Raw genomic sequence first — 26817 nt, forward strand, 5'->3', positions numbered from 1 at the left:
GTATAGACTCTGGGCTGGAATAATTGAGAACTTTAGAAAATTGAAAGAATAAAGAAGGAAAGTAAAAGTGTTTTTTGTGGACTTCAATGATCATAAAATATAAGAATGTGTAATGATGATATCTCTTCAGGAATTAAAAATGGAACTTAAAAATATGAGAGAATTACTCCAGGAAAGAGGCGAATCACTTTGCTCTGTGTTAGAAAAAATGGAAATGGCAATTGAAGAACAAGAAGAAAGAGCTCCAGAGGAGGAGGAGTCGACTCAAGGAGAAGACATCTTAAATAGACAATTAACACAAAGAACACCTCAAAGAAGTGGGGAAAGAAGGAAGGTTTAAAAGTTGAGATTTAAGAAGGCAATCAAAAAGGGGAATACCTGTGAAGTCAGGAAAGGCAGAAAGACCCAGCAGAAAAGGGGAAAGGAAAATATCAAGAAAGAGAGGGATATAAACTGGAATGAGAAAAGATATGGGGAAAAGAAGGGGAGGAGAAGCAGTAAGAAACAGGTGCATAAAATAAAGAAATACGGAAATAGTAAAACGTTGAAAAGAAATCATTTTTTCAGAGATAATGGTTGATGAATTAAAAAGGGGATTCTGCAGAGTGACAAGGGTTAACAAGAATATATTTGCAATTAAAAATATTTAGAAAATAGGGTAATATAGATTATTAAAGGAGGGATAGATACTGATAACTTTTATTAAAAATTAAGGGGGGAAAATATGTTGTGGAATCCAAATTATTATTGTTGTAACTTCTTAAAAATAATGGTTTATTGGGAATCAAGATGAGGGAATAAAGGTATATTTTAACCACTAAGGTGTCACATTCAAAGCAGTAACCTATACTTGTTTTTTTTTTCTTTAGTGTTAAAACTTGTATTAATCTAGAATTTATAAAAAGAATGTGTGATGGAAAGGGAATATGACAGACTAAAGAACCACTTAAATTAATAAGTTAATATAGACTATTAAAAGGAAGGAGAGACATTGGTAATCATCATCATCATTATTATGCAAATATATATTATTTATCTTTATTTTTAAAATAAATATTAAAGGATTATATTTGAAATAATTGAAATGAAACAAAAAGATGCTTTGATTGAGATTAATGAAAGAGGCTAGAATTAATTTGTTTGTTTCTCTCCTTACTGAAAATTTGGAATGGAAAAGGTAATAATAGAATTAAGTATGCAAATATTAATGTATAACTGCTGTCATATTTGTATATAAAAGTGATGACCTGGAAATATGTTGTCCACTAAAAAGAGATTTTTGTTTTTATGTGAAAAACTGAATAATTTTTTTTTTAAAAAAAGAATGCAATGAATTTATTGGTCAACTAGTTAAACGATGGATAATCAATCCCTAAAACAATTAAAAATATTTGCTCTATTTAAAATTCACCTTTAACTTCAGGAATGAGTTAACTGGCAACTCAGTCTGCATTCCAAGATCTCAATGCCCAAACCTGGGAACACAAAGGCAAAATTAGTGAAAACCTGAATGAATGAACTAAATCGGGGCGGCAAACTCACGTTGTCAACGGTGGCATTGCATAACATATTGGGACTTTCTCCCGCTTTACTAAACCAGGTGTGGGTGTGGCCAGTGCATAAGGTATCCAGCTTGTGGGCCTGGAGTTTGACAGCCCTGAACTAAATGATGAATCAGGACCTACTACAATATTTCTGCTAATTTCAAATGCTACATGCAGCAATGCTTAAACTGAGGACTGGAACAGTCAGGAGATGTATAGATTGTTTTTCAGCTTCTGATTTGGTGTCAAGTCTTCTAGGACCACGATGGCGAGCCTATGGCATGGGTACCAGAGGTGACATGCAGAGCTCTCTTTGCAGGCATGTGAGCCGTCACCCCCAAAACAGCTCTGCTGTGCATGCGTGTGTACCTCCCACCAGCTAGCTAGTCTTCTGGTCTCTGCCACGCATGCAGGTGGGCAGGGGACAAGTGGCACAGGGTGCATGTGTGGCGGGTATGGGGGCAGGGCACATACGTGGGGGATGCACATGCATTGCACTTTGGGAGTGTGCATACACTTTGGGCACTCAGTGCCATCGCTATTCTAGGAAAACATATAAAGATGGCTCACCGAGACTGTGGGGTTTCCTATAATGTTCCTTCACTCCATCCCTGTTTTATTGTTACAAGACTCCACATGGAACAGTGGTTGAAGCTGTGGAACTCAAATATCATTGTTTTTCCCTCAGGAAAGGCCTGGAGCAGGAAAAGTCTTTTCTGCCTTTATCAAGCAGGCTAGGAATTGAAACTTGTCTACATAGAACAAATTGAGTACATAACTGGTGCTGGGCAAATGACTATATATCTATATATCTATATATATCTATATCTATATCTATATATATATATATATGTTTTCTGAGGTTCTCATGGTATTTGCATGTGGATCTTTGGTTGTTCGGGTTTTCTCCCGCGTAAGATTCAAGTGTCTAGGCAACGTTTGATGAAGTCTCATTCATCATCTTCAGGCTTCTGTCTTTGGCTCTGTGCTTCTCAGAGTGATGTGAGATTGCAGCTGCTTCTTCCTTTTTAAGGAACCCCAAAGACAAAATCGAATTAGAAAACCAAGCAGTGTGTGTGTGGCAGCTGGTGATGCAGCTGTGGTCTGGTTTCTGGACAGTGGTTGCCTTTCATCTATGGGGTGGGTTTGGATTTGAGTCTGGTGAGGAGATTGATGTTTTGATGAGGTCCCACTCACCACCTTCAGGCTGGTGCTTTCGGCTTTGTGTTTGGAATACACCAAGACCTGCATACCTGTACCCGTGAAAATCTATTAAACAAATATATATATATATATATATATATATATATATATATATATATATATATATATATATAGTTGTGTTTTTAAAGTTGTAGCACGTTTTTCACTCTGAGAAGCAAGAGCCGAAGACAGAAGCCTGAAGATGATGAATGAGACCTCATCGAAACATTGCCTAGAACACCTCGAATCTCACGCGGGAGAAAACCGAACAACCAAAGATCCATATATATATATATATATATATATATATATATATATATATATATATATATATATATATGGATCCTTGGTTGCTCGGCTCTCTCCGCGCAAGATCCGAAGCGTCCAGGCAACGCCCGATGAAGTCTCATTCATCATCCCAGGCTTCCGTCTCCGGCTCTGTGCTTCTCAGAGTAATGGAGATTGCAGCTGCTTCCTCCTTTTAACTGCCAGTGGGGGTGGGTGGGGGCTTGGCTGTGTTCTGATTGGGTGGGGTGTGTTCTCATTGGTAGGGGTTTGGCTGTGTTCTGATTGGTTGGGGTTAGCCGTGTTCTGATTGGTTGGAGCGTGTTCTGTTCAGTGGGGCTTGGTTGTGCTCAGGTTAGTCTTAGTTGCTGGGGATTTGAGCTGGTGAGCTGTGATCTTGCTGTTTGGCTTGAGTTCGTGGTCGTGCTGCATCTTCATAGTGGGTGTCGGTTTGCTTCATGTATGGCTCGGAGGGGTTTGAAGTGGGTAGTGATGCAGCTGCAGTGCAGCTTCTGGTCCATGGTCGTGTCTCATCTTCTGAGTGGGTGTGAGTCTGTTTTCTACATGGAAGTGTGGTGGTGGCATCTTGTGTGGCTCTCATGGGTGTGGGTCTGGTGTCCTTCTTCATGTTAGGTACTCGTCTGTTCATGAGGGCGGGTTTCCAAATGGCTGGAAGGCGGGAGGTGTCATCTCGTTTGTTCATGCTGTGTGGGCGTTTTTCTATCTCTATGGCTTCTCTGATTATTCTGCTGTTGAAGAAAACCAAGAGTATAAACTTAGAAAACTTAGAAAACCAAGGAGTATACGAAATCCCCTGCACTGCCTGCCCTACCACATACATTGGACAAACTAACAGAAGAATAAGTGCACGCATTGAAGAACATAAGAACTCAATCAAAAAAGAAGAAACGACCTCTTCCCTGGTCCAACACCTCAAAGCCACAGGACATGAAATTGATTTTAAAAATACCAGAACCATCGCCAAAACCGAACACTTCAACAGCAGAATAATCAGAGAAGCCATAGAGATAGAAAAACGCCCACACAGCATGAACAAACGAGATGACACCTCCCGCCTTCCAGCCATTTGGAAACCCGCCCTCATGAACAGACGAGTACCTAACATGAAGAAGGACACCAGACCCACACCCATGAGAGCCACACAAGATGCCACCACCACACTTCCATGTAGAAAACAGACTCACACCCACTCAGAAGATGAGACACGACCATGGACCAGAAGCTGCACTGCAGCTGCATCACTACCACTTCAAACCCCTCCGAGCCATACATGAAGCAAACCGACACCCACTATGAAGATGCAGCACGACCACGAACTCAAGCCAAACAGCAAGATCACAGCTCACCAGCTCAAATCCCCCAGCAACTAAGACTAACCTGAGCACAACCAAGCCCCCACCTGAACAGAACACGCCTCCAACCAATCAGAACACGGCTAACCCCCAACCAATCAGAACACAGCCAAACCCCTACCAATGAGAACACACCCCACCCAATCAGAACACAGCCAAGCCCCCACCCACCCCCACTGGCAGTTAAAAGGAGGAAGCAGCTGCAATCTCCATTACTCTGAGAAGCACAGAGCCGGAGACGGAAGCCTGGGGATGATGAATGAGACTTCATCGGGCGTTGCCTGGACGCTTCAGATCTTGCACGGAGAGAGCCCGAGCAACCAAGGATCCATATATATATATGGATCTTTGGTTGTTCGGGTTCTCTCCAGCGTGAGATTCGAGGTGTCTAGGCAATGTTTCGATGAGGTCTCATTCATCATCTTCAGGCTTCTGTCTTCGGCTCTTGCTTCTCAGAGTGAAAAACGTTGCTACAACTTTAAAAACACAACTATATATATATATATATATATATATATATATATATATATATATATGTATATATATATATTTGTTTAATAGATTTTCACGGGTACAGGTATGCAGGTCTTGGTGTATTCCAAACACAAAGCCGAAAGCACCAGCCTGAAGGTGGTGAGTGGGACCTCATCAAAACATCAATCTCCCTCACCAGACTCAAATCCAAACCCACCCCATAGATGAAAGGCAACCACTGTCCAGAAACCAGACCACAGCTGCATCACCAGCTGCCACACACACACTGCTTGGTTTTCTAATTCGATTTTGTCTTTGGGGTTCCTTAAAAAGGAAGAAGCAGCTGCAATCTCACATCACTCTGAGAAGCACAGAGCCAAAGACAGAAGCCTGAAGATGATGAATGAGACTTCATCGAAACGTTGCCTAGACACTTCGAATCTTACGCGGGAGAAAACCCGAACAACCAAAGATCCATATATATATATATATATATATATATATATATATATATATATATATTCTTAAGTTTTCATGGGTACTTACATGTATGGCATTCAGCTTTGTTTGGGTATTTTCCCATGTCATTGTAGGTCGTGCTAAGACCAGAAAGCATGCATAGAAGAGATGATTCCACCAGACTGTCAATCATTTGGAAGCCTGCACTCACAAACAAAAAAATCTCCACACCACAAGCCAGGCAAACACCTGGGCACAGACAGATCCCCCCTGACACCTCCAGCTCAAACACACTCCAACCAGGCACCCAGATGAAACCTAGCTTCCTAACTAATGATAGCCGTCCATTTACCCGGAGCCAAGCTGCACTAAAGGCCTCCAATAAAGTAACACAACGTTGCCAGCCAATCAAGAGACAAAAAGAGCCACAAAACATACAGGAGATATTAGAAACACCAATCAAGCAGAACACAGCAAACTCCAAGACCAATAAACACAGACCAAGACTCCTAACCAATCAGGGTGAAGAAAAAACCATTCTGGCACAGCAATAGGCTGCCCCAAATTTAAATCTGAAACCACTATAAAAGCCTGACTCACAGATGAACACTATACAGAAGCCTGATGATGGCAGATGAGATTCTGCTGAAACGTCGCTACAACTTTAAAAGCACAACTACAATGATGTGGGAAAATACCCGAACAAAGCTGAATGCCATACATACATACATACATACATACATACACATATACATACATACATACATACATACATACATATATATATATAACTAATTTTGTGGATCTTTGGTTGTTCGGGTTTCTCCACGTAAGATTCGAGTATCTAGGCAACGTTTGATGAAGTCTCATTCATCATCTTCAGGCTTCTGTCTCGGCTCTGTGCTTTCAGAGTAATGTGAGATTGCAGCTGCTTCCTCCTTTAACTGCCAGTGGGGTGGGTCCCACCCCACTGGCAGTTAAAAGGAGAAGCAGCTGCAATCTCACATTACTCTGAAAAGCACAGAGCCGGAGACAGAAGCCTGAAGATGATGAATGAGACTTCATCGAACGTTGCCTAGATACTTCGAATCTTACGCGAGAAAACCCGAACAACCAAAGATCCACATATAAATACCAGCGAACCTCAGAAAATAACTAATTTTATATATATATATACATATAACGATATATATATTTGGGTATGATTAGGATCCCAACACATTTGAGAAATGTGGAAGACTATAATAGAATCCAATTATTCTGCAAAAGCCACTCTGGAATAATTTGAATTCAGTAATCCTGAAGTTTCTCTTGATATGCAATTGTATAGTATTACTTTTAGAAAAAGTGAATGCAGTTGTATGGTTTTACTTTTGGAAGACGTGAAGACAATGTGGAAGCATTTTTATAACAAAATCTTATGTATGCTAACTCAAAACTGATTTCTTTCACCTGACTTGTTCCTAAAAATAAAGTATGTTGGATATTGGTCTTAACTGGGTTAATAATTAAGTTTTGGGTACAGTTTATTTTTTCAGAGATACACAGATAAAAATGACAACTAATTGATCATACATATTTAGATGAATTATTTGAGATTAAAATTCTATCAGCTTCAGAAATTGTTTTTTTTTTAATCCTTTTTCCATTACAGCTTTTTTAGGGGAGGGAAAGAGAGACACAGAGAGAGGGAGATGCTGGATTTTCCAAATAGGAAAAGAACCTGCACAGAAACTAGTGTGGCTGCAAAGGTCAGAATTCCAAGTATTTTCTACTGTATAATACAAAGAGTGAATTAGTATAAAAATGATTCAAGTGCTGAGAAACTGCAAGAAAGAAACAATTTGGAAATTGACCATTAGAGACAGGACACTGAAAATATTTAAAACTCTGATTACTTCCTAAAATTTCTAAGAATCAATTACTAAATATTTACTTTTGCCTGAAATTTAAATGGAAGCCATTTAAAGCAATTCCCCAGTAAATATAATCACAAAGCCCCTGCCCCATTTTGGGTTAATCTTACAAGAATACAAACAATAACAAAAATAATAGAAACAGGTTTTCTTTATTAAACATAACAGTGGATCTTTTGCAGTCCTTTGTTCAAGTGTTAATTATACTGTAAATTACTGAGTTGGATTTTAATGATTTTTGAAGTATGTTGTTTGAAAATTGTATTTCCTGAACAATACAGTACATTTCAGTTTTCTACATATTGAATACAAATTAGGCACATCAAAACATTATTAACATGAGTGGTAGATATATCTAAAGGTGCCAAAAATGAGGTATTGTACATTAAAACACATTATCATGCAATGTCATTAAAATAAAGTATCCAATATTTGTAAATTAATATTCTTTTAAATAATTTTTATTCTAAAATGGTTTCAAATAATTTCCCCCCTCCAATCCTGTGGGATTTCAGATGAGCCTGAACAGTGGTCATACCACATGTATTAAAAATATCAAAAGACACTTATACAACTAATGGTTTTGCTTCTATAAATTGATGCGGTGATTACCTTAGTTCCACATGAAACTTCAAAATTTGCTAAGGGAAGTCTCATTTACATGAAAGTGGACAGAATGTATGGGTTGTGGAAGAGTAGCAGCGAGATTAAGTGGAAGATTGTTGTTTATTTTACTGTCTCATGAAACCTATAAGGCTTCATAGCTAAACATTTTAGTAAATCATGTTTTTTTCAAGCTTTCTCAAAAACTCACTAAAAGAATATGGCATTTTAGATGTGCTGTAGGCCAAATACTACTATAATATGCTTGTAAAATTTTAGAACACATTGAAACACCAGTATAGGTATTTCAAGTACCCTGAAACCAAGTACAATGCCATTATCCATTGGGTATAATATTCATTCATGGTCCTGTGTTATGGTTACAATTATGCTTATTTTGCTAAAGACCTACAGCTTTGCAGTGCTCCAATATTGGGAAGAGTATATTAAAAGATCTTCAAATAATTTTTTTGGAATGCTAGTAACAGCATCCTGTTTAGGTTTACATTCTATTCCTAAATCCGCCCACAGCTTCACAGTTTTTAGATCTTCCTGTGCAATTTCTTTAAAAGAGATGTTTCACAATGTAAATAAGCATGTACAACTTTTGCTCCTGTGTCTTTGAAGTGCTACTTCTAAAGGATTTGCAAAGCCCTCTGGCTTCTTACAGAAATTAGAAGTCTGCAATCTGAAATGGATATTTCCATTTTTTTATGACTTCACTATTTCTATTTATTTCAAAACAAAAGTGTTTTTTTAACAGCCAAACAAACAAGTGACTTTTCACAAATTGCAGCTTCTCTCTCCAATACATAACCCCTGCCTCTGATTTTGAACTTTTTCTTATACCTTGGGAAAAAGACTGGGGAATTTTTGTAGCATGCCCGATTAAAATGTTAACATTTCAAAACTAAAGCCTTTATATACATTACATGTAACATATATTACAGTAAAATATATTATTTTCCAGTGGATTTTCAGAAATGTACCATGAATAATTTTCCACTAACCCATTGTGCTTTAGTTGAACAAAACATGACAAAAGAATGCCAATATAAATATTGACTATTAAGCAAGTCAATAAAGCAGCTCACATAGTTGATCTATACCCAGTGACAATGCTTATCATGTTTTTCATGCTCGGGGATAGGCATCCAAATGAAAAAATATAAGATTGCCACATCAATAATAAACAGAAGCAAGAGTCCAGTTATCTGGCTTCTACATCAGGGGAATTACAGCATTTGTAACCAAGCATATTTGTTTCCATAAAAAAAAATCAACAATAATTAGCAACATATAAGGTTAATATTTAGTAAAAAGAGGGAAATGATGAGCTCTAACAGATAACCTACTTTATTTATACACAAAGTGCTATTTTTAAAGGCTAACTTATTCAAAGTATTAACCATGAGTCAAATTATTTATATATACAAGAGAGATATTTCACGTTTAGCAGTTTTATGAAAAATCTCTGGTTGAATTTCATCACTGAAGACTGCTGGTTTAAATCAAACCAGAATGCCTTACTACACTAACTATTCAAACTAAATATCCAGTTGTCCTTGGATATTTAGATAGAGCTGCAATTAAATAACTAATAGTAACTTTTGACTGATCTAGCTTTTGCCTGCAACCACCATAGTGAATTCCACAAACACAAGTCAGCATATTGACTTCAACGGACTGTAGAAACTTTGCTATCAGTTTTGTAAATTAATGACTCCAATGTAGACACAAATCAATCTAATTAAATAGTAACAAAGAGTGGCAGAATAAAGAACTATCAGCTAAGCATTGTGTATCTAATCTGAGATATTCAGATTCTTTTCCATATGGCAGACTTCAGCTCAATTGATAAGAAAGTTAGTTCTTGATAGCTGACAGGTATTGGTTTCTATTGCCATTCTAGAAATTATTAATGCCATCCAGTTTTATTGCCATCTAACATGATATTTCACAAAATCCCGACTATTTAATGATCCTATGAAAGTTTAGTATTCATCAATCCACAACCTTCCCGCCCACTTCATGCGTTTTAACTTCAACATATGTGAAAAATGTATGTTCAAGTTATCGAATTCTAATTTATCTTCTACTACAGATAATACAGGTATGTAACAAGAAAAATTCTGAAACCAGAGTTCAATGCCTAACTATTTTTGTGATTAAGTCTAACGTGGACAAAATGGGAAAATATTTGCATATAGAATCTGAATAAGAATGAATATGCAAATATTGAAAGTTACAAAAAAGGACTTTTCTTTTGTGTAAGATGAGATTTTGTGAGAGTTTATAGACATTTGGAGGTTGCCATCCCTATCAGGCAGTATTTCTCCAGTTTTATTGAAAATGAATTACTATACGAGGAGAAATATTCAAAAATTATATATTCATAGGAACCTTAGTTCTGAAATGCATTGTTATTGAGGATCAAAGCAGATACAAAATAACAACTCTCACCAAATTATTCATGGTGCGTTGTTTGTTTAAACCTGGTAAACAAGGATATGCATTTCCTTTCCTGGGGTAATCATTGTTTTTCATTCTGAATATGTGGGAGAAAAATTGCCTAGGTGCATCAATACTTTGTAGTATTTGGTTTTCTGAGCAAATTGCAGTAATAAAATTATTTCTTCCTTATAAACGTTGCTCTCTTGAGCAGGAATAAATTGCCTAAATTAATCAAAGGAATAGACTATGTGCCGCTTGACAAGCTTTAGCAGATTTTTTGAGGTTACAAAAATCTCAATGTACTTAGTTAAGAGCAAGATTAACCGAATACACATTAATTTATGAACTGTTTTTACAGTTTTCCGTTTCATTTCTCCAAGAAGAAATGGCAAGTCACTTTAACTATATCTAGTCATTTTGCTATAAGTACAGTACAAGAAAAACTATCTGCATATTTCACTAAAATATTTATCCATGGACTCTTTAGATAACTGTTCAATGTTAGCTAAAGTGTTCAATATATTATCCGAACAATAAAATGTCAAAAAAGGATTTTAATAACATTAGTACTGGTAAACATTTCATGAAATAAAAGGGTCAGCTGTTTATTAAAACATTACAATTTGTCTTTTAAAGGAAGCAGCTTTTTAACATGACTTCTAGAGATTCTATGGATCTTATAGAACCCAACAGAGTATATCATGGCAGACTGAAGAGTTAAGTTCCCACTTGACAATCTACATACCTGATAAATCAGTGTTATACTTGCTACCTGTTGCTCCTGACCTATCCTATGTGCCCAAAACAGTACATTAAGCGAAAGGAGTAAAGTCTAACTGGATTTAAATTCCATTCTTGAAATTATTGGTAGGCTTTATGCTTAGAACATTTATGTACTTTCTATTGTTATTTGTGGAATTCATTTTAGCTGATAGGCAGATTATGCTAATGAGACTGAACAAATATACTTTATCAAAAGCCATGTTGTGTATGTATAATACCCAAGTAGGACCCAAATCCATGAAAATATGGACAAGGGCAACTTGTATTGTTAAATGAAGGAATCTTATTAAAACTGGATGAGAACAGTCAATGAGATAGCTAAACAGTTGCAATAACACTAAAAACTGAAAATGAAAGGCTATGCTGTAATCTGTCCCCTGTAATATTGCAAAACTGCTTTCTTTCAAGATTTTAAACATCTAAAGGAACAACGCTACTATAAATTATTCTAGCTGACAGAACAATTGTGCATAACTCTTCAAATTTTAGATATCCAATGAAGTGGAGCCAGCAATATTCTATGATGAAGGGGAGAAGGAGAAAGACCTATTATTTAGCTGGCAGATTGTTTGAAATCACAGCTGCAGCTGTCAACTCTGTGAAAAGCAAGCTGGCCACTTGAGTGTCTAGAAGCTCCCGCTATGTATGTATGTGGTTCCTCTTTTCGATCCATATACCTCTGTATGGATTACCGTATTTCCAAATGAGCAAATGGAAGTGAGAAATAAATGATATAGAATCTTAGCTAACTGATCTGATTATTCAAAGTGCCTAAGGCAAAGGTTTTCAAGCTTGGCAAGTTTAAGACTTGTGAATTCCTGAGCCAACATGACTGGAGGAGGAATTCTGGGAGTTGAAGTCCAAAAGTTTTAAAACTGTCAAGCTTGAAGACCCTGGCCTAAGGAAATAGCTACGTTGTTTTCAGAGCTTGATTATTCCTAAATTCCTATCTGTGAATTGAGTATGACAAGTCAAGGAAAAATTCATTTCTTCTGACAAGGGCTTTCCCTTTCTCTGGTGTTAAGAGTAGACCAATAAAGTAATTGAGAATAGGCTTCTCCTTTCACGATATCCTTAAGCTTCATGATATCCTTAAGCTTCTTCATTCTGTCAATATGACATCTGGCCTTCTTTGAAGTGTTATTTATTTTAAAAATATTGTAAATGCTCTACATGAAAGTGTCAAATTTTTGGAGACATCTTAAGATATCAGTAATGCAATTCCAAGCATGCTTACTCTGATCAGTCAGCACTGTTCAACCTGTTGTGATGACGTAGTGATGTCATTAAAAGTGGATAAAATATTTCAACATATATTTTCACTCTGGGATGTTCATGTAATCAAAGGACAGAATGGTAAGCTTATGTTTCCATTTCCTTCCTTAAAATTCTACCTACTCCAAAGGGGCAGATGAATCGACCATTTTGCAACTAAACTCAATTGTATAATCTTGCTTGCTGTTGTTTCACAAAGCTCTCTGCCATTGGCAGACTGCCTATCCCTTCTTGCAAGGGACAACTCATAAAACATTCACAGTAATTAATAAGTGATATTAAGAAATAAACAATAACCACTTAAGTTTTCTATTGGCAAGAAAATAACATTAATAAAGCTCTTTCCTGGCATCTATGAAAGTTGAGTGGTATAACAAATTTAAACCTGAACATTGTTATCTATGGTTGTATAGTAGTATGCATTAGCTATAATCTATGATTTGGTAGGAAATATAAAATTCAGCTCATAATTTGCCGCATTAAAAAAACCCACTTTACAAAGTATCACTATTGTTCTTTAGTGCGGTGTGCGTGTCTCCAAATCCCCAGCTTGTGGACTGCTACTGGTCTGTGGCCAGTTGGCAACTAATCTGCAGGAGCAGTGGGTGAATGTGTGATGCTTTAGCTGCACTCGTGCAGGATTAGGTTGCCTGTGTGAAATCATCCCCTCCCCCCACACCGCTGGCCGCTACCGGTCCGTGGAATCAGAAAAGTTGGGGTCTGCTGTTTTAGTGTACAGATATCCATTGGCATCTATGCATTATGTATCTGTTATAGATATATACTAAAATGCAACGATCCATTTAGTTTTGTAAAAAATTACAAAACTGGCAGAGAACAATGTCTTTTATCACAGCTAATCACTTCAAATTGCTTGTCTTTTTAAAAAGTACTTGCATTACTTCCTCTGGTAGGTGACTAATGCTAGATCCTTTGTGAGGGGGGAAATAATTAAGAAATGTGATTATATTTCTATTATTAGCATGCCTAGAAAACCTGAACCTCATCAGCCTTAACTCCTTGAATGTTTATCAATTGCTAAAAAGCAAAAGAGAGAAGCAGGGGAAGAAATGGGCTGAGGACATGGCTTCCTTCTCACCTTCTTCTGCCCATTTGGCAGCAGATGGCAACGTTAGTGAAGGGATTTCAAGAGATGCACCTGCACTGTTCGCCTACTAAAACCACAGGATATATCCCTTGGTCTAGTTGCTTCTATGCAAAGTTCGCTGGCACCTAGCAAAAATACATTTCTCAGCAGAAATAGCTTCCATTGCAGCAGACATTTTTGTGGCCAGGAAAATAAGAGAAGTGAAAAAGGAGCAGCGGCTAGAATGCTGCAGCAAACGAATATCTGGGCCTATTCTGCTTCTAGTGAGTTTCGCAGGTGCTGAACAGACTGCAAATTAGGTTTAGAACAAAATGCAAAATAAAGATAGTTTTTTTAAATGCATAAACTATTTTCTCAGGCCCAGTTGAACAGTTTGCCCATCACTAGCAAAAGTAAAAAATATCACATCATGTAGCTTATAATGGAATAACCTGCACACTACAAGAGTCCATGTGAATAGTTTTTGATTGCAAAAGATTGTTGTATTTGAAATGGCTCTACAAAAAAGTTTTGCTTTTTACTAAACTTGCTTGCATGGAAGCAAATGTAAGTTGCTGATTCATTTTTATACTGGGGTGCTTAAGGAACATTAAACTGCATCTTTTTGAAAAGAAATTGAACCAAGAGCCAATATAAAATTAGCTTTTATAGGTAAAGGGGTTGCTTTGCTAGTGAATTAAACTTTTTTTTTTTTGCAAAACACAGGGCTTTCCCCAGCCAACCAATCATGCAGATCAGTCGCTTCATTGCTAGGCTACACAGGCGATTGGATTAAAAAACAAAACAAAACACTACTTGTGTAATTCTCCTACATGGCCCAGAAAAGAGAGGCCTGTTCTCCTTCCCTCCCCTTAACTCCGCAGCTCTACAGATCTTCACAAGGTAAAGTGAGGGATTATGAGGAGAGGACAAGGACCACGTGGAACCCAGTAAAGCAGGTCCAGTGTCCTTGGGGACCCAGCAGGGCAGATTGTGGGGGGAAAATAGCTGGGTAAACGGCAGCATCTCTGCAAATGACCAGGTGGGCTTTGCAGAATTTGTAACTTTGAAACAGGGTCATATGTATTTTGGGGTGGGGTGGGGGTGGGGGTCTGGTATAACTTTGAATGTTTGTTAAATGACCTCCTGTACCTTGAGGACTACTTGTACCCAAAAGATTAACAATGAATGTTTGTGAAAACATATTCTGAGCCTGTTCTGAGAAGCAAAATATTTTGCTAGACCATTTTCTTTTTTTTTAAAAAAAAAGAAAACATTCTGATGTTTGGGACAGAACTAAACGTGGCTTTTAAGCAGAGGTGGGATTCAACCGGTGTTACTATTGGATCGGTGATTACGTTTTGCATGCGTGTGTAATACCCCTAAAGCTGTGCCATCTGGACAGCTGATAAGCGCTACGCGCGGGTGCGCAGCATTTGAAAAAGCACCTTTTTTCCTGCTTTTTCAACCCCAGCCGTGCTACGCAAAGCAGCTGAGGTTGAAAAAGCAGGAAATAAAAGTCAGGTAACAGCCTGGGTGGGCAGGCGGGCCAAACAGCAGCAGACATAGAACCCGTTCTTTGTCTGCTGCACTTCAGAGCTACTGGTTCTATAGAGCCGGGCAGAACCAGTAGCATTCCACCTCTGCTTTTAAGCTCTCTGTATTAGGAACAGCCCTTCCCGTTAAAAGTCCTTTTTCCAGGTCAGACTATTCTATGAATAAATTGAATGACACTTTAAATTTCCTAGTATTTCAATTTTAGTTGGTAACTGCTTTAATTCCTTCCTTCAACCTTTTTTTTTTGGGGGTAGGGAGGAGGAAGAGAATTAGGATTGTTTCATAATTTTATTTGAAGTGATTCGCATAAAAAAGTGGGTGGAAATTTACCACCTCTTAGAAATAGCTAAATTGAAACTATTACTGTCTAGAAATATTATGAAATTTTTACTTCCCTCCCTAATTTTAATAAAGTAAAGGCAAATAAAAGGTTTTTCATGAAAAACACACTAAATATAATAACAGGGAATTTATTACCAATTCCAGCTATTCACATGGTGATTAAACAAGATCTGAACAGGACCACAATACTGTGCTCTTACATAGCACTAATTTTAGGTGGTTCTTGAACTAAAAAGTTCCCAGAGAAATTCTTCTTTTTACAGTAACATGCATCATATATACATTAATCTTCAATAGACTTGGATAAATATCTTTGTACATAGTTGTTCCAAGCTTCTGATCCAAGAGATTTTCTGAGAAAGGACTAGTTGTGAGTACTACCTTTGCTTGAAGTTATTTCTCAACTACAGCTTTTCAAATTGTATTTGAGATGGGTTCTAAACTTGTTTTGCTTTGAGAGTGGTTTTCCTCCCCCCAAAATGGGGAAAAAAATCAGCTGCATGCAGATATCTTATATAACTATTTTAATTGCAGCCAATTTTGAATTTAGCTCTTTAACAGTCTATTTGTACTACCACTCAAATACTCTGGAAACAGTATTTGCAGTACAGAACAATATATACAATATTAAGCATAGCCAACATAGTCTTCATATAATAAAGTAACTGAAGGGACAGTATTGCTTGTTGTTACCTTTGTTCCTTAAAGTGAAAACTTTCTATAACAAAGCTGTAGAAATAGTCAGACCACTTCCTCACAACATCTTCTCAATCTATCAGTCATAGATTCATTGTCGAATTCTCAACCACAATGGCAACTCATGTAAGCCACTGGTCCTTTTCTTTGCTATATTTTTCAGACCACTTGTGAGTAAGCTCCAGATAAATATTTGGTTTATGCGGCTGATAATCCAGATAAGTTGTCACATCTGTCTTTTTAGGAATGGCCTTTTCAATCTGAGTCCCTTCGTGCCATTCATTAAAAGAGGTGATGGAAATGATTTCAGGTCTTACTAGAAGAGCAGCACTGAATGCCGTCTCGTAATATTTCCCGTTGACACGATTGCGTGTGTTGTGATTGTTCCAGGGTCGGATGCTGGTATCTATGTAGCCTGGGCCCACACTTGGAATAAACATTAAGTTTTTTATGTCACAGAAAGCTTTTAAACTGGGCCAATTATGATGGCTTGAACCATAAGAGAAGCCGTTTGTGGCAAAATAGGTGTAAATTCCATCAAAGCCACTTCGATGAATTTCGTGTTTATGTTTTTCTTCTACAAGAAGGGCAAAGAATAAGCTGTCATAGGGTGTATTACGTATACTATGAGATCCTGATACTGTGAGCAGGTTTGCCCACATTTCTGGGATTGTGATGTAAGAATCATAAACATAGAACATGGGAAGCGTTCTACCTGTACTGACTTTATGTCTGTAAAAAGCTGGATGGTCTCCATATCTAAAAGCAAACAAGCAAAAAAAAAAAGGGGGGGAGGGGAGAAAAAAAAGTAAAAAAAGGTAAATGTTCCATATATATATTTCTAATCATCTTAAAAGTTACTCTTCCTGCCTTTCTCTCAATTATATTTCATTTCAAATGTCATAAATAGCATTAGATAAGCCTTTAAACACAATTAACTGCAATTCAGCAAAGCAAATTTAATAAACGTAGTCTTATTAGGAAGATAAAATTACTAAATTGCTCTGCTTGTAACCCCCTATTTGTTGCTGCATGACACAGTAACAAAAATGACATCAATGATATTAAATATTGTGAATTTGAACAAAAAGAATGGGAGTTCAGTTTATTTTAATGAGAACTGTGTCTATTGATAAGGAGTTAATTTTTAATTGATAAACCACCATGAAACATATAAATAAGAAAGTCAGATGAGACAAAATAAAATTATCATATTCATATTCAAATATTGCACCAAGTTCTTACTTGTCTATAATATACTTGACATTGCTGTACATGCTACGATCATCTCTGTCTTTATATGGCTCAATATGGAAAGTGACCTGAAACATAAAAAGTTTTTTTTTTGTTTAAAAAATGGAATGTCTCAAAAGAGCAGAAAAAATCTTAAAGTCAGTAGCCCTCCATTTCTGAAAAATATAAATTTTATTTTATATTTGCACGTATAGTAGAAAATGAAGAGAAAAAAACTAAAGGAAGAGAAACTTTTAGTTCTTTACATGGGAATAGTTTGTCCTGTTGTCACCCAACCCAGATTGGTTAGAAAGTGGAAAGCATAGCTATTCGGTACAAGCACAGAACAAAAATGCTCTATGCTGCCATGGCAATTAATTTTTTGCTTTATTCATTTAATTAATTTCTATGGCCACCCTTCTAAGATAAGTGACTCTAGGCAGCAACAATCATAAAGACAATTAAAAACAATTACAGTATAGTACAACAATAAATATATATGGCAGCCATTATTAACTAAACCAGAAAAAAGGGGCTGGAAGATGACACCCAGGAGAAAGTTAGTAGCCCTTTAGTATTAAAACTATGTTTTCCTCTGCTGAAAAATCACCTAAACACAATGCTATGATGTTTTAAATTTGCCCACAGAAAAAGAAAATATAAGCACATTGCCAACTCCAATCTGAACATCAAATTTAAATGTGCTGACAGTGAAAAGAGAAATGTGTCTGGAATTTCAAATGATTAAGAGTCTCAGTGTCATTGCCATCTATGATTCATTTTTGAAGCATATCTGCCCAATAGTTTCAAGCCTTGTGCAAAACTGTAGAGACACTGAGTTACCTAATATTAAATTCACTAGATGATTATTTTATCAGAGAAACAGCATTTCAAGATATTAATGTCTCCAGGAAAAAATATACGTACTAATTTGCAAGAAATGCTTAACTTATTAAACGTTCAGTTTTAATTAGTGTTGGGATCGATTTTAGGGTTTGGGCAGTTCAAATTATTTAATTTTCCAGTTCAGCAATTTCTACCTGAATATGTAATTGGATTTACCTTATTAGCAAACAATTTTCTCCAACACATCTCCCCTGCTTTCCTAATCAACCTTATCCTTTGAAAGGAAGAGATAACTGGCAATAATGACAACGCATTACTAAAGAGGCTAATGTTGACCATTTCTTTACACAATTTCTAGCCAGTGTACATGTTATCTTTTACTCAGAATCTGGGGTGGAATAGTGTCATTTCCAATTCTGGGTTGAGACAAAGTATTTAAATAATATTTACAATAATATTTAAATATTTAAATAATCCAATTATGATTAGATTTAAAGAAACTGTACCTTAGATTTCTCAAACACATGACAATTATTTTTTAACTCTTGCATTTTTTAAGGGCAATCATTTCAGTTTTGACTAAGGACAATTCTTCCATTTTCAAAAGAATTAGAAGTTACTGTCACTAAGAACAAATTTTGGGATGGAAAAGTCTCATATATTTACATATATATTTATCTGGTAATATCTGCTTTGAATTAAGAGAGGGAACTGTTGCTTCTAAGAAGATGACTCTATACCTGCTTCAAATAGCTTTCTAACTAGAATGGTACAAAATTAAAATTAATTTAAAAGATAGGACTGCTGTCGGTTTGAATATATATAACTTATGAAAGGTAACAACATAGGATTTTGTAAGCACTCTTTTACTGAAATAAATTATTAATGATATTTAATAGTACAATTACAAATATGACTACTCAGAATTAGTCCAACTGAGTTCAATGGAATTTAATCTGAGAGAAATGGATATAAAATATCAACTCATTTTATTGCTATAACAGTGTAGACTATTTTATTCAACCCATTACAGCTAGTTTTTACAAATTTCAAATACTATACCTTTAATTTATACTTGTGTGCAATATCCAAAATTATAGGCACAAGCCCATCAGTGGGCTCGCCATTTTCATCAGCCATAACAGGAGGGTACCAGGAAAGAGCCAAAACCCCTAAGGAATAAAACATAAACCTAAATAAATTTGAATTGATACCACCACCACCGAATGTTTTCTGTAAAGCCTCACAAAATAACCACATTTTGAAGTTTTTATTTAAAGTTTGCTATAAGCCACTTCAGTTATAATAGGCCGATGATGTGTGGACACCACAGGGCTCAGTGCTGTCACCTCTCCTTTTTAACATCTACATGAAGACTTTAGGCGAAAGTATCTATTGGCATGAGGTTGGGTATCATTAATATGCTGATGATACCAGTTGCACATATCAACTTCAAGCTGTCAACCAAGAAATGCATCAAGGACTTTCCATCTTTAGTTGGAAACTGGATAGCATTTTCCAAAATTCACAATCTGAAGGTTCTCCTGGACTCAATTCCTTCTCAAAGAGCAAGTGGCAGCTGTCTCTAAGAAGGCTTTCCCCAGATTCATCAGTTGCACCACTGCACTCTTTTCTTAACTGGAATCCCTTCTCATAGGCACTAATGACTAGTCACTAGTACCAATAATGACATAGTCACTAATGACACCAGTCATAGTCACCTCCCACATGGACTACTACAATGCTCTCAACATAAGGTGGCCCTCAAAGACCACTTGGAAACTACAACTGGTCCAGAAGGAAGTAGTGAAGGCAGTGATTGATGTTCTAATTTTCTCTGGTGTGAGGTGCATTGATTGCCAGTTAAGCTTCCAGGCATAATTTATCTTGCTGTTTGTGATCCACAAAGTCTTACCAGATCTAGGGCTGGACTACTATCACTATCTGGGTGACTGTCTTTCTCTCATTGTTTCTGCCTATCCTCTAAGATAAGAAAGAGTGGACATGCTCCCATCTTTAAAAAATTAATAAATAACTGGCAAAAGAAGCCATGGGTAACAAGACAGGGTAAGTTCTAACATATAAAGGAAAGGCTTGATAAAAAGGGCTCAAGTCTTAAATTACAGGCCAATTCATCAAGTGACATTCTATACTACTGAACTCTGTGGCTTTTTACTCAGTCACTGAGGAAAAGATCTATGCAATTTACTAAATGATCATATCAAACAGATCTGGGGTGCACATTTTCCATCAGCTCAAAAATCACATTAGGCTTGTATACCGCAGTGAAAGCCACATTCCAAAAACTGGACCAATTAACTTTTTAATATTTTACAATAGCAAAATCAGCTACGGCTTTCTCATCAGTACAGGACATTAGGACTAATTTTTTGTTTGTTATATTTTACCTACAACAGCACAACTGTGTTTTGAAACAGATGGAAACATCTTTCTGCTGCTGCTGTTTTAAAAAGTTACATATGGTCCTTGGTTAATGCCCACTTGTTCAGCAATAGTTTGCACTTATGACTGGCCCTCAAATTTCAACCACTGCAGCATCCAGTGGTTACAATGTATGACTTTTCCTATCAGCTTCCTGAAAGCAATGTCAATGGGGAAGCCGACAGGAAGTCAGAAGTCATGGTCATGTGAGTCCTCACTTTATGACCAACAGTGATTTGCTTAATAATGGTAATTGGGGACTATTGGAACTGCTCTTGCTAATGGGAAGAATCAAGTGATATTGCACTTTACGACCGCATAATTTAGCAAAAAAATGGTCTCAATCAGTGTCATTAAATGAGAATTACCTATACTAAAACAAGGGAAATACAATAATATAGAGTAAAATAAATAAATACACAAAAAGATGGCAAGAACAAGACATTGGGCAGGAATATAGTGAAGGGGTTTCACTCTATTTTGTTAAGCCTTGAGTGAAGAACCAGGTTTCAAAGCCCTTCAAAACACCAGCCTGGGTGGAAGACTTCTGAATCTTGGGAAGCCTCATTCTAGAGGGAACAGAGTGAGCATGATTCCCAGATTCTAACAGAGGGCATTGTTTAATTGAAGCAGCCTGGAGCACATCGACCCTGATGAAACCAGCCAGGTAGATACTATGGGAGATAGGCAGTCCCTCAAGGAAATCGGGCTCTACGCCAGATAGTGAAGATTATAGATAACTACTGTGTTTCTCATATAATAAGGCCGGGTTTTATTTTTTTTTGAGCCCCGAAAAAATGGCTAGGCCGTCTTTTCGGGGGTGACTTAATTCCCCCCCCCCCAATTGCATCTTTGGGCGGGCGGGCAGCGATGGCTTGGATGTTGACCTTGGCATTGGTGGGGCACTTCATACTGAGGTCAACGCAGGCAGCACCATATCCGGGTGTGCAACAAAAGTACTTCCTAACTGCAAGCCTCCCCACGATTCCCCCCCATTTCGCATGTTTTAATATAGGCCTTAATTTGGGGGGAGGGGCTTAATTTCATTTCATGCCTATAAAACATGCTGGGACTTCCTATTGGGGGAGGCCATATTGTTGGAGAAACAGGGTATCAGTATCTTGAATTGCACCAGAATGCAAACACACAAGGCAAACAGCTCACAAAGTTGAGGTGTTACTGAGGGATGACCATTACTGCTCCCACCACTGCATAAAGCAAGCAAGCAACCAGTTTGTTTTAGGGGAGTTTTCTGAGAATGAGGAAGGGAAAAAAAAAGAGCTGCAGAAGGTGAATAAATTGGATCAGAAGGTGAATAAATGGTCTGGAAAGATGAGGTGAAGATTGCAAGGCTTTGAGAGGAGGCTGAAAGCAAGCAAGCAAGCAAGCAAGCAAAGGGATGTAGGACAGACAAGAGCTTTGGGCGGGGGGCAGCGAGGTGGAAAGAGATGGAATATTTACCAATGGATGCTGATCTCATTTGCTTCATGTGAGCTTCTATGACAGATGGGTCCCTAGAGCTATAAGGTCCAAGTTCTGGATAGAAGCTTGAGCCAATATCTTCTGGAGGACTGTGTCTGCCTTTTGGATAACCACTTGCAATTTTTGGATCCCAGTGTGTCAATAATGGGTGGTTCCAATGAATATATTTTCCATCAAACTGTGGAGTCCCATACCAGCTGTAGTAAAATACATGGAAGTTATAATTTGGAGGAGGTAGCTCTTCCATTTTTCTTATAGAAGTTGCAGGTGTTTTGAGATTCATCGGTAGAGGATGAACACTTTTGGTCCTCGGGAAACTGTCTTCTTTTGCTCCTTTATGCAGACTGATCTTCTTTTTTAAATGTGTTGTCTGTTGCTGAAAATCTGGTAACAGGCCAAGACCAAATGGATCTCCAAACCCAGCTCTTTCTGGTCTCAGAGTTTTCAGCGCCATCATTATAGAGCAAATAAATAAAATAAAAAGCAGCAAAACGATGCATGTTCTCCTGCGAAATCTTGCCATGATATCATGGTAGTTCAGGACACAGGTAGGAAGCGTCCAGCTGCCTGTAAACAAGAAAAAAAGAACATGACTGTAGGGTTTAGATTTTGCAATCAATTAAACCAAATTCATTCTAACATTATAGAATTATTTAATATTTATATATAACCTAAAATTTCCTAAACCCTGAATACATCTTAACATAGGAAACCACTGAACTGATTTATGTTGATCATATTGTATCATCTAGTTCAATACTATTAGTATTGATCACAGCACTCCAGTTCTCTAAGGCTACAGTTCTCATTTTTTCATGTTATAATCCATTAATAATTCTATCAAAAAAATCAAGAGTCTTTCCCAACCCCCATGATAGAAACAAAAGTAATACTTTTTTATAAGGAAGATGTTAATATAAGAGACACAGGATATTGAGCTTAATTATCTAATTATTGCTTCCAACTCTTATGTTTTATTATTACAGCATATTAAGAAATTGCATTGCTATGAGATATTTTTACTGTGGACTTTCAAACACAAATTAAAATAACAATTCCACTAAAAGTGGAAAAGCAAAGCAAAATGGAGAAATTAAGAAGGAACTGACTTAGGTGGATATTTTCTGTTCTGCAAAAAGCATTAACGATGGAAAACAACAAGACACATCATGCTTCTAGCTGTTGCTTGCAAATAATCTAATAATACAGTACATGAAAATACACAATAGAAGCTTAGGGTTTCAAATAGAAAGAATGAGGGTAGTGATGTTCAGACAACAGCAGAGATGCAATGGAGAAAAGCTCTTCCTCACTTTATCAATCTCCATCCCTGTTCAGTCAGTCAGTCAGTTAGTCAGTCATGTCAGTCAGTCAGTCAGTCTTCTCTTGCTTCTTGCAGCTGCCTGCAAAGTAATTCAACAAGCTTTTCAATGAGCATGTGAAAGAACTGGAAGTTGTCACCTGAGTAGCTCAAAGCCCTTCTCAAGCCTGAATAATTGGAAATGCTTCCCATTGTTGAGAGGGGTATGCAGTACCTCATCTACTTAAACAGTATCCCAGGCTACCTGAAAAAGTCTCTGGCTAATCTGCTAGGATGGGGTACATTGGGGGGGGGTGGCGGCAAGGAAGGGCGGAATTACAAATTCAGTGTTGTTCAATACAAGACCCATTTGCTTATGGGTCATGAAAGCCAGGGATCTTGTGGCACAATACAACAATGTTTCTTTCATTATTTGCCTGTCTGGGATCTTCTACACATAAAGCAACTATTCTAATATTGAGACAAGGAACCCTTTATCTTTAAAATATAAAACAGTCCCAGCCCAGGACGATATCTAACAGGTTAAAAGAAAAAGAAAAAGGAATAAGAAGAGAACACAAAAGTAAAAACAGGCATGGTTGGCTAATGAAAGAAGGCAGGTTGGTCTTCTGTTTGCCATGATCTCAATGAGTTTATTGATCTCCTGGTTGACACCCCTCTCTTTATTTCTATAACCTTAGTATCTCATTCAGATATAGTGATATAGATATGAACCTCTTGATAAAACAGGGCATTTATTCAAAAGTAACTGAGCACAGTTCTGCTTTTCCCATTATTAGTACTTTGAGGATTGAAGAGGATGGGAAAGTCAGAAATCATTTATGGTATGTGATTTCTCTGACAACAAGAACTACTGTAATATAACCATACCAGTTTAGCTTGCCCCTTCTACTAGTCTCAAAGGATTGACATGTTCAAGTCAATAGAAGAACAAAACATCTCCATTTTGGGACACATTTACTTTACTATCTGGATTGTAACATGGAGACAAAATGCAAAGGACAAAGAATTTCCACACACTTCCCAGTTTATATTGTCACCCAACTAGTAATTCCAACTCTGGATGCCTAACAATGAGTTACAAACAAGTAAACAAATGAAAGCCACAATGAAAGCCCAGAAGGCAAATTGCAAAACATAACACCAATAAGCCAATCACAATTATTATCTTAATCTTTAAAGAATGAGCTCATCTAAAAAACGGGAGACAAGCCAGGTTTTCAAAGCCTTATGAAAGGCTTGCAGGGCCAGGCCTATCTGATTTTTGGGAAGGAATAAATCCTTCTTAGGGCAGAGGCTATGATAGAGAAATTGCACCTTAAATGGCATGGTTTATACAGGAGACCCAACCATCCCCACTCTGTTGGAGAGAAATAATTGGGGATAAGTGATAGTCCAGAATAAGATAGCCCTGAATCATGAAGGACTTTGTAGCTGGAAATTAACAGTTTGAATTGTATCTGAAAATCAGATACTAGGAGCTAATGCAGCTCATGAAGCACTAATGTTATATTGGTATATCCTAAGCGATGTTTAGATTTTAGATGTAAATCTAAATATAATCTATTATCATGGAGAACATGACATATGTTGTCAGAAAGATACATAATGCACAAAGAAAAGCAGGACATAACTCATTTATCTTTGACAATTTTACCTCTGCTAAAAGCCAGGAGAAATTAGATTAGACAAAGAAAAGTTGAATGTTTTCCATGTGTGCTTTCTAAGCTGGTAAAAATACAGGAGGATGGAGAAATAGGAGTTATGGGTGTTCAAAACATAAACATTTAATGATCAATCCCTAGTGATCTACCATTCAGTTTCAGGAAGGCTAGAAGTCAGCAAATCTGCCTATAACTTGTGATTTACTAAGTCCCAAAAGTATTTTGTTCAGTAATGACAAAATTGAAGAAAAATATTAGGCCTCATTAACAGAATATCAGGTTTTCTTTATTTATTACATAGTCTGCATTTACTCTGTGTTCATCCAAAGCAGATTTACAATATTTTACAAGTTTTGCAATATAGGGTCAGTTTTGAAATTATGACAGCTCTCCCAATTCCCAAGCAACATAGTCAACAAAATTGGCAACTAAGGAAGTGCAATATGTAAAAAAAACACCAATGATAATTTGAATATGTAGAAAAACAAGGTGAACTCTGATTGAGTTCTTCGACTAACATCATGAGCAGTTTCCAGAAGAACGGATATATTCACGATACATTAAAAATAACAACCAAAAAAATAGCATGGATGTGTTAAGGCATAAGCTTCTTGATGTGAATTGTAATTGATCAAAGCTTATGCCACACGAGGGACACAAGCATCTGCAAAAGGCCAGGCGGTCTAGACTAGACATAATCATAGTCGGGTCTCACAATAAACCCCCCACACACTCATATTGAGAAATTGACCTTGGCTGATCTTGAAAAGCACTTCTTCAAGTTCAGCCGCCTTTGGAAACAATTGTTCCTTATTAGCAGAGGGAAGGGAGACTACTGAGAAATCCCAAGCTATAATAGGATGGAGATGAAAGTCCAGAAGAACAACCTGGGAAGAAGCTAAAGGAAAAAAGCCTTCCTACGGAGACATTCATGAAGTCTTCAAGAATAGAGCTGGGTTGGAGAGATTTGATCTTACCTCTCCAGATAACGCTGCCTCCCACCCTTCCTTCTCTCTTTCTCTCTCTCTCTCTCTCTCACACACACACAAAGGGGCTGAAGAAGCTTCTTGGATGAGGAGTGAAACGTCTTCAAAGAAAAACCAGAAAGTCCAAGTTGCCTCTTGAAAAAGAAAAGCACCTTTGGTACAACAATGACCTGAATGACTGAGAATCTTCACAGATACACACACACACACACACACACACACATATATATATATATACCCACACATACCCACACACAAATATTCACGTAACCAGCCAAGCTGAGTAACCGATATCTGGCCTAATTATTTCTCTTGCACAGCCAGCCCAAAGGCTCCTGTTTGCTGCTTTTAATAGCTCTGCACCTGACCGAGGAACCCTCTTCCACTCGAGATCCCCGCAAGGGCTGCGCAGGCAGAGGCTCTCCTTCCCAGCAACCGGTGAGCAGAGGAGAGAGGATCTATCCTCTTCCCCCCTCCCCCGGGACTCCCCGCCCCCTCCGCGTTATCCCTAGGCAAGCGGGCTAATGGGAAGACCGCAGGAGAGGAGGAGGAGGCGGCATCCACAACAAGCGCTAGCCCCTGGCGCCTTTCTCCTTGCTACTCACCCGTCTGCAGAACCGGACTGAAAAGTTCAAGCAAGGATTCGAAAGAAGGGGAGGGGGAGCAACGGCGGAGGAGGCGGAAGATTTAAAATGGACCGATCGGGGAAGGAAGCACAGGCTCAGGGTTACCAGCCTCTTTTCGGAGTTGGCTCCCCCTAGCTTGCGGTTGTCTTCTCCATCGGAGCATGCG

At 37.5% G+C, this 26817-nt stretch overlaps 1 protein-coding gene across 9 annotated transcripts; it reads right to left on the minus strand.

Moving 5' to 3' along the window:
- Nucleotides 1–15467: 15467 nt before the first annotated feature.
- On the minus strand, nucleotides 15468–26814 carry MANEA (mannosidase endo-alpha). 9 transcript variants are annotated; one of them, XM_087914031.1, is made up of 7 exons: nucleotides 26389–26636; nucleotides 25033–25103; nucleotides 23368–23457; nucleotides 22034–22621; nucleotides 19193–19302; nucleotides 17297–17373; nucleotides 15468–16810 (listed from the first exon to the last, which is right to left on the minus strand). In XM_087914031.1, the coding sequence occupies exons 4-7, from the start codon at nucleotides 22575–22577 to the stop codon at nucleotides 16174–16176; spliced, it is 1368 nt and encodes a 455-aa protein (XP_087770157.1). In that variant the 5' UTR covers nucleotides 22578–22621; nucleotides 23368–23457; nucleotides 25033–25103; nucleotides 26389–26636; the 3' UTR covers nucleotides 15468–16173. The 9 variants fall into 9 exon arrangements, with proteins under 9 accessions (XP_087770157.1, XP_087770124.1, XP_087770167.1 ...); XM_087913998.1 differs by lacking the exon at nucleotides 25033–25103 and adding an exon at nucleotides 26017–26126 and having other exon boundaries at nucleotides 26389–26616; XM_087914041.1 differs by lacking the exon at nucleotides 25033–25103 and having other exon boundaries at nucleotides 26631–26814.
- Between the last annotated feature and the right edge of the window lie 3 nt (nucleotides 26815–26817).

The sequence above is a fragment of the Pseudonaja textilis genome, chromosome 1, assembly GCF_049901715.1.
Source record: "Pseudonaja textilis isolate UNSWEBS1 chromosome 1, rPseTex1.2, whole genome shotgun sequence".
NCBI classification, from domain to species: Eukaryota; Metazoa; Chordata; class Lepidosauria; order Squamata; family Elapidae; genus Pseudonaja; species Pseudonaja textilis.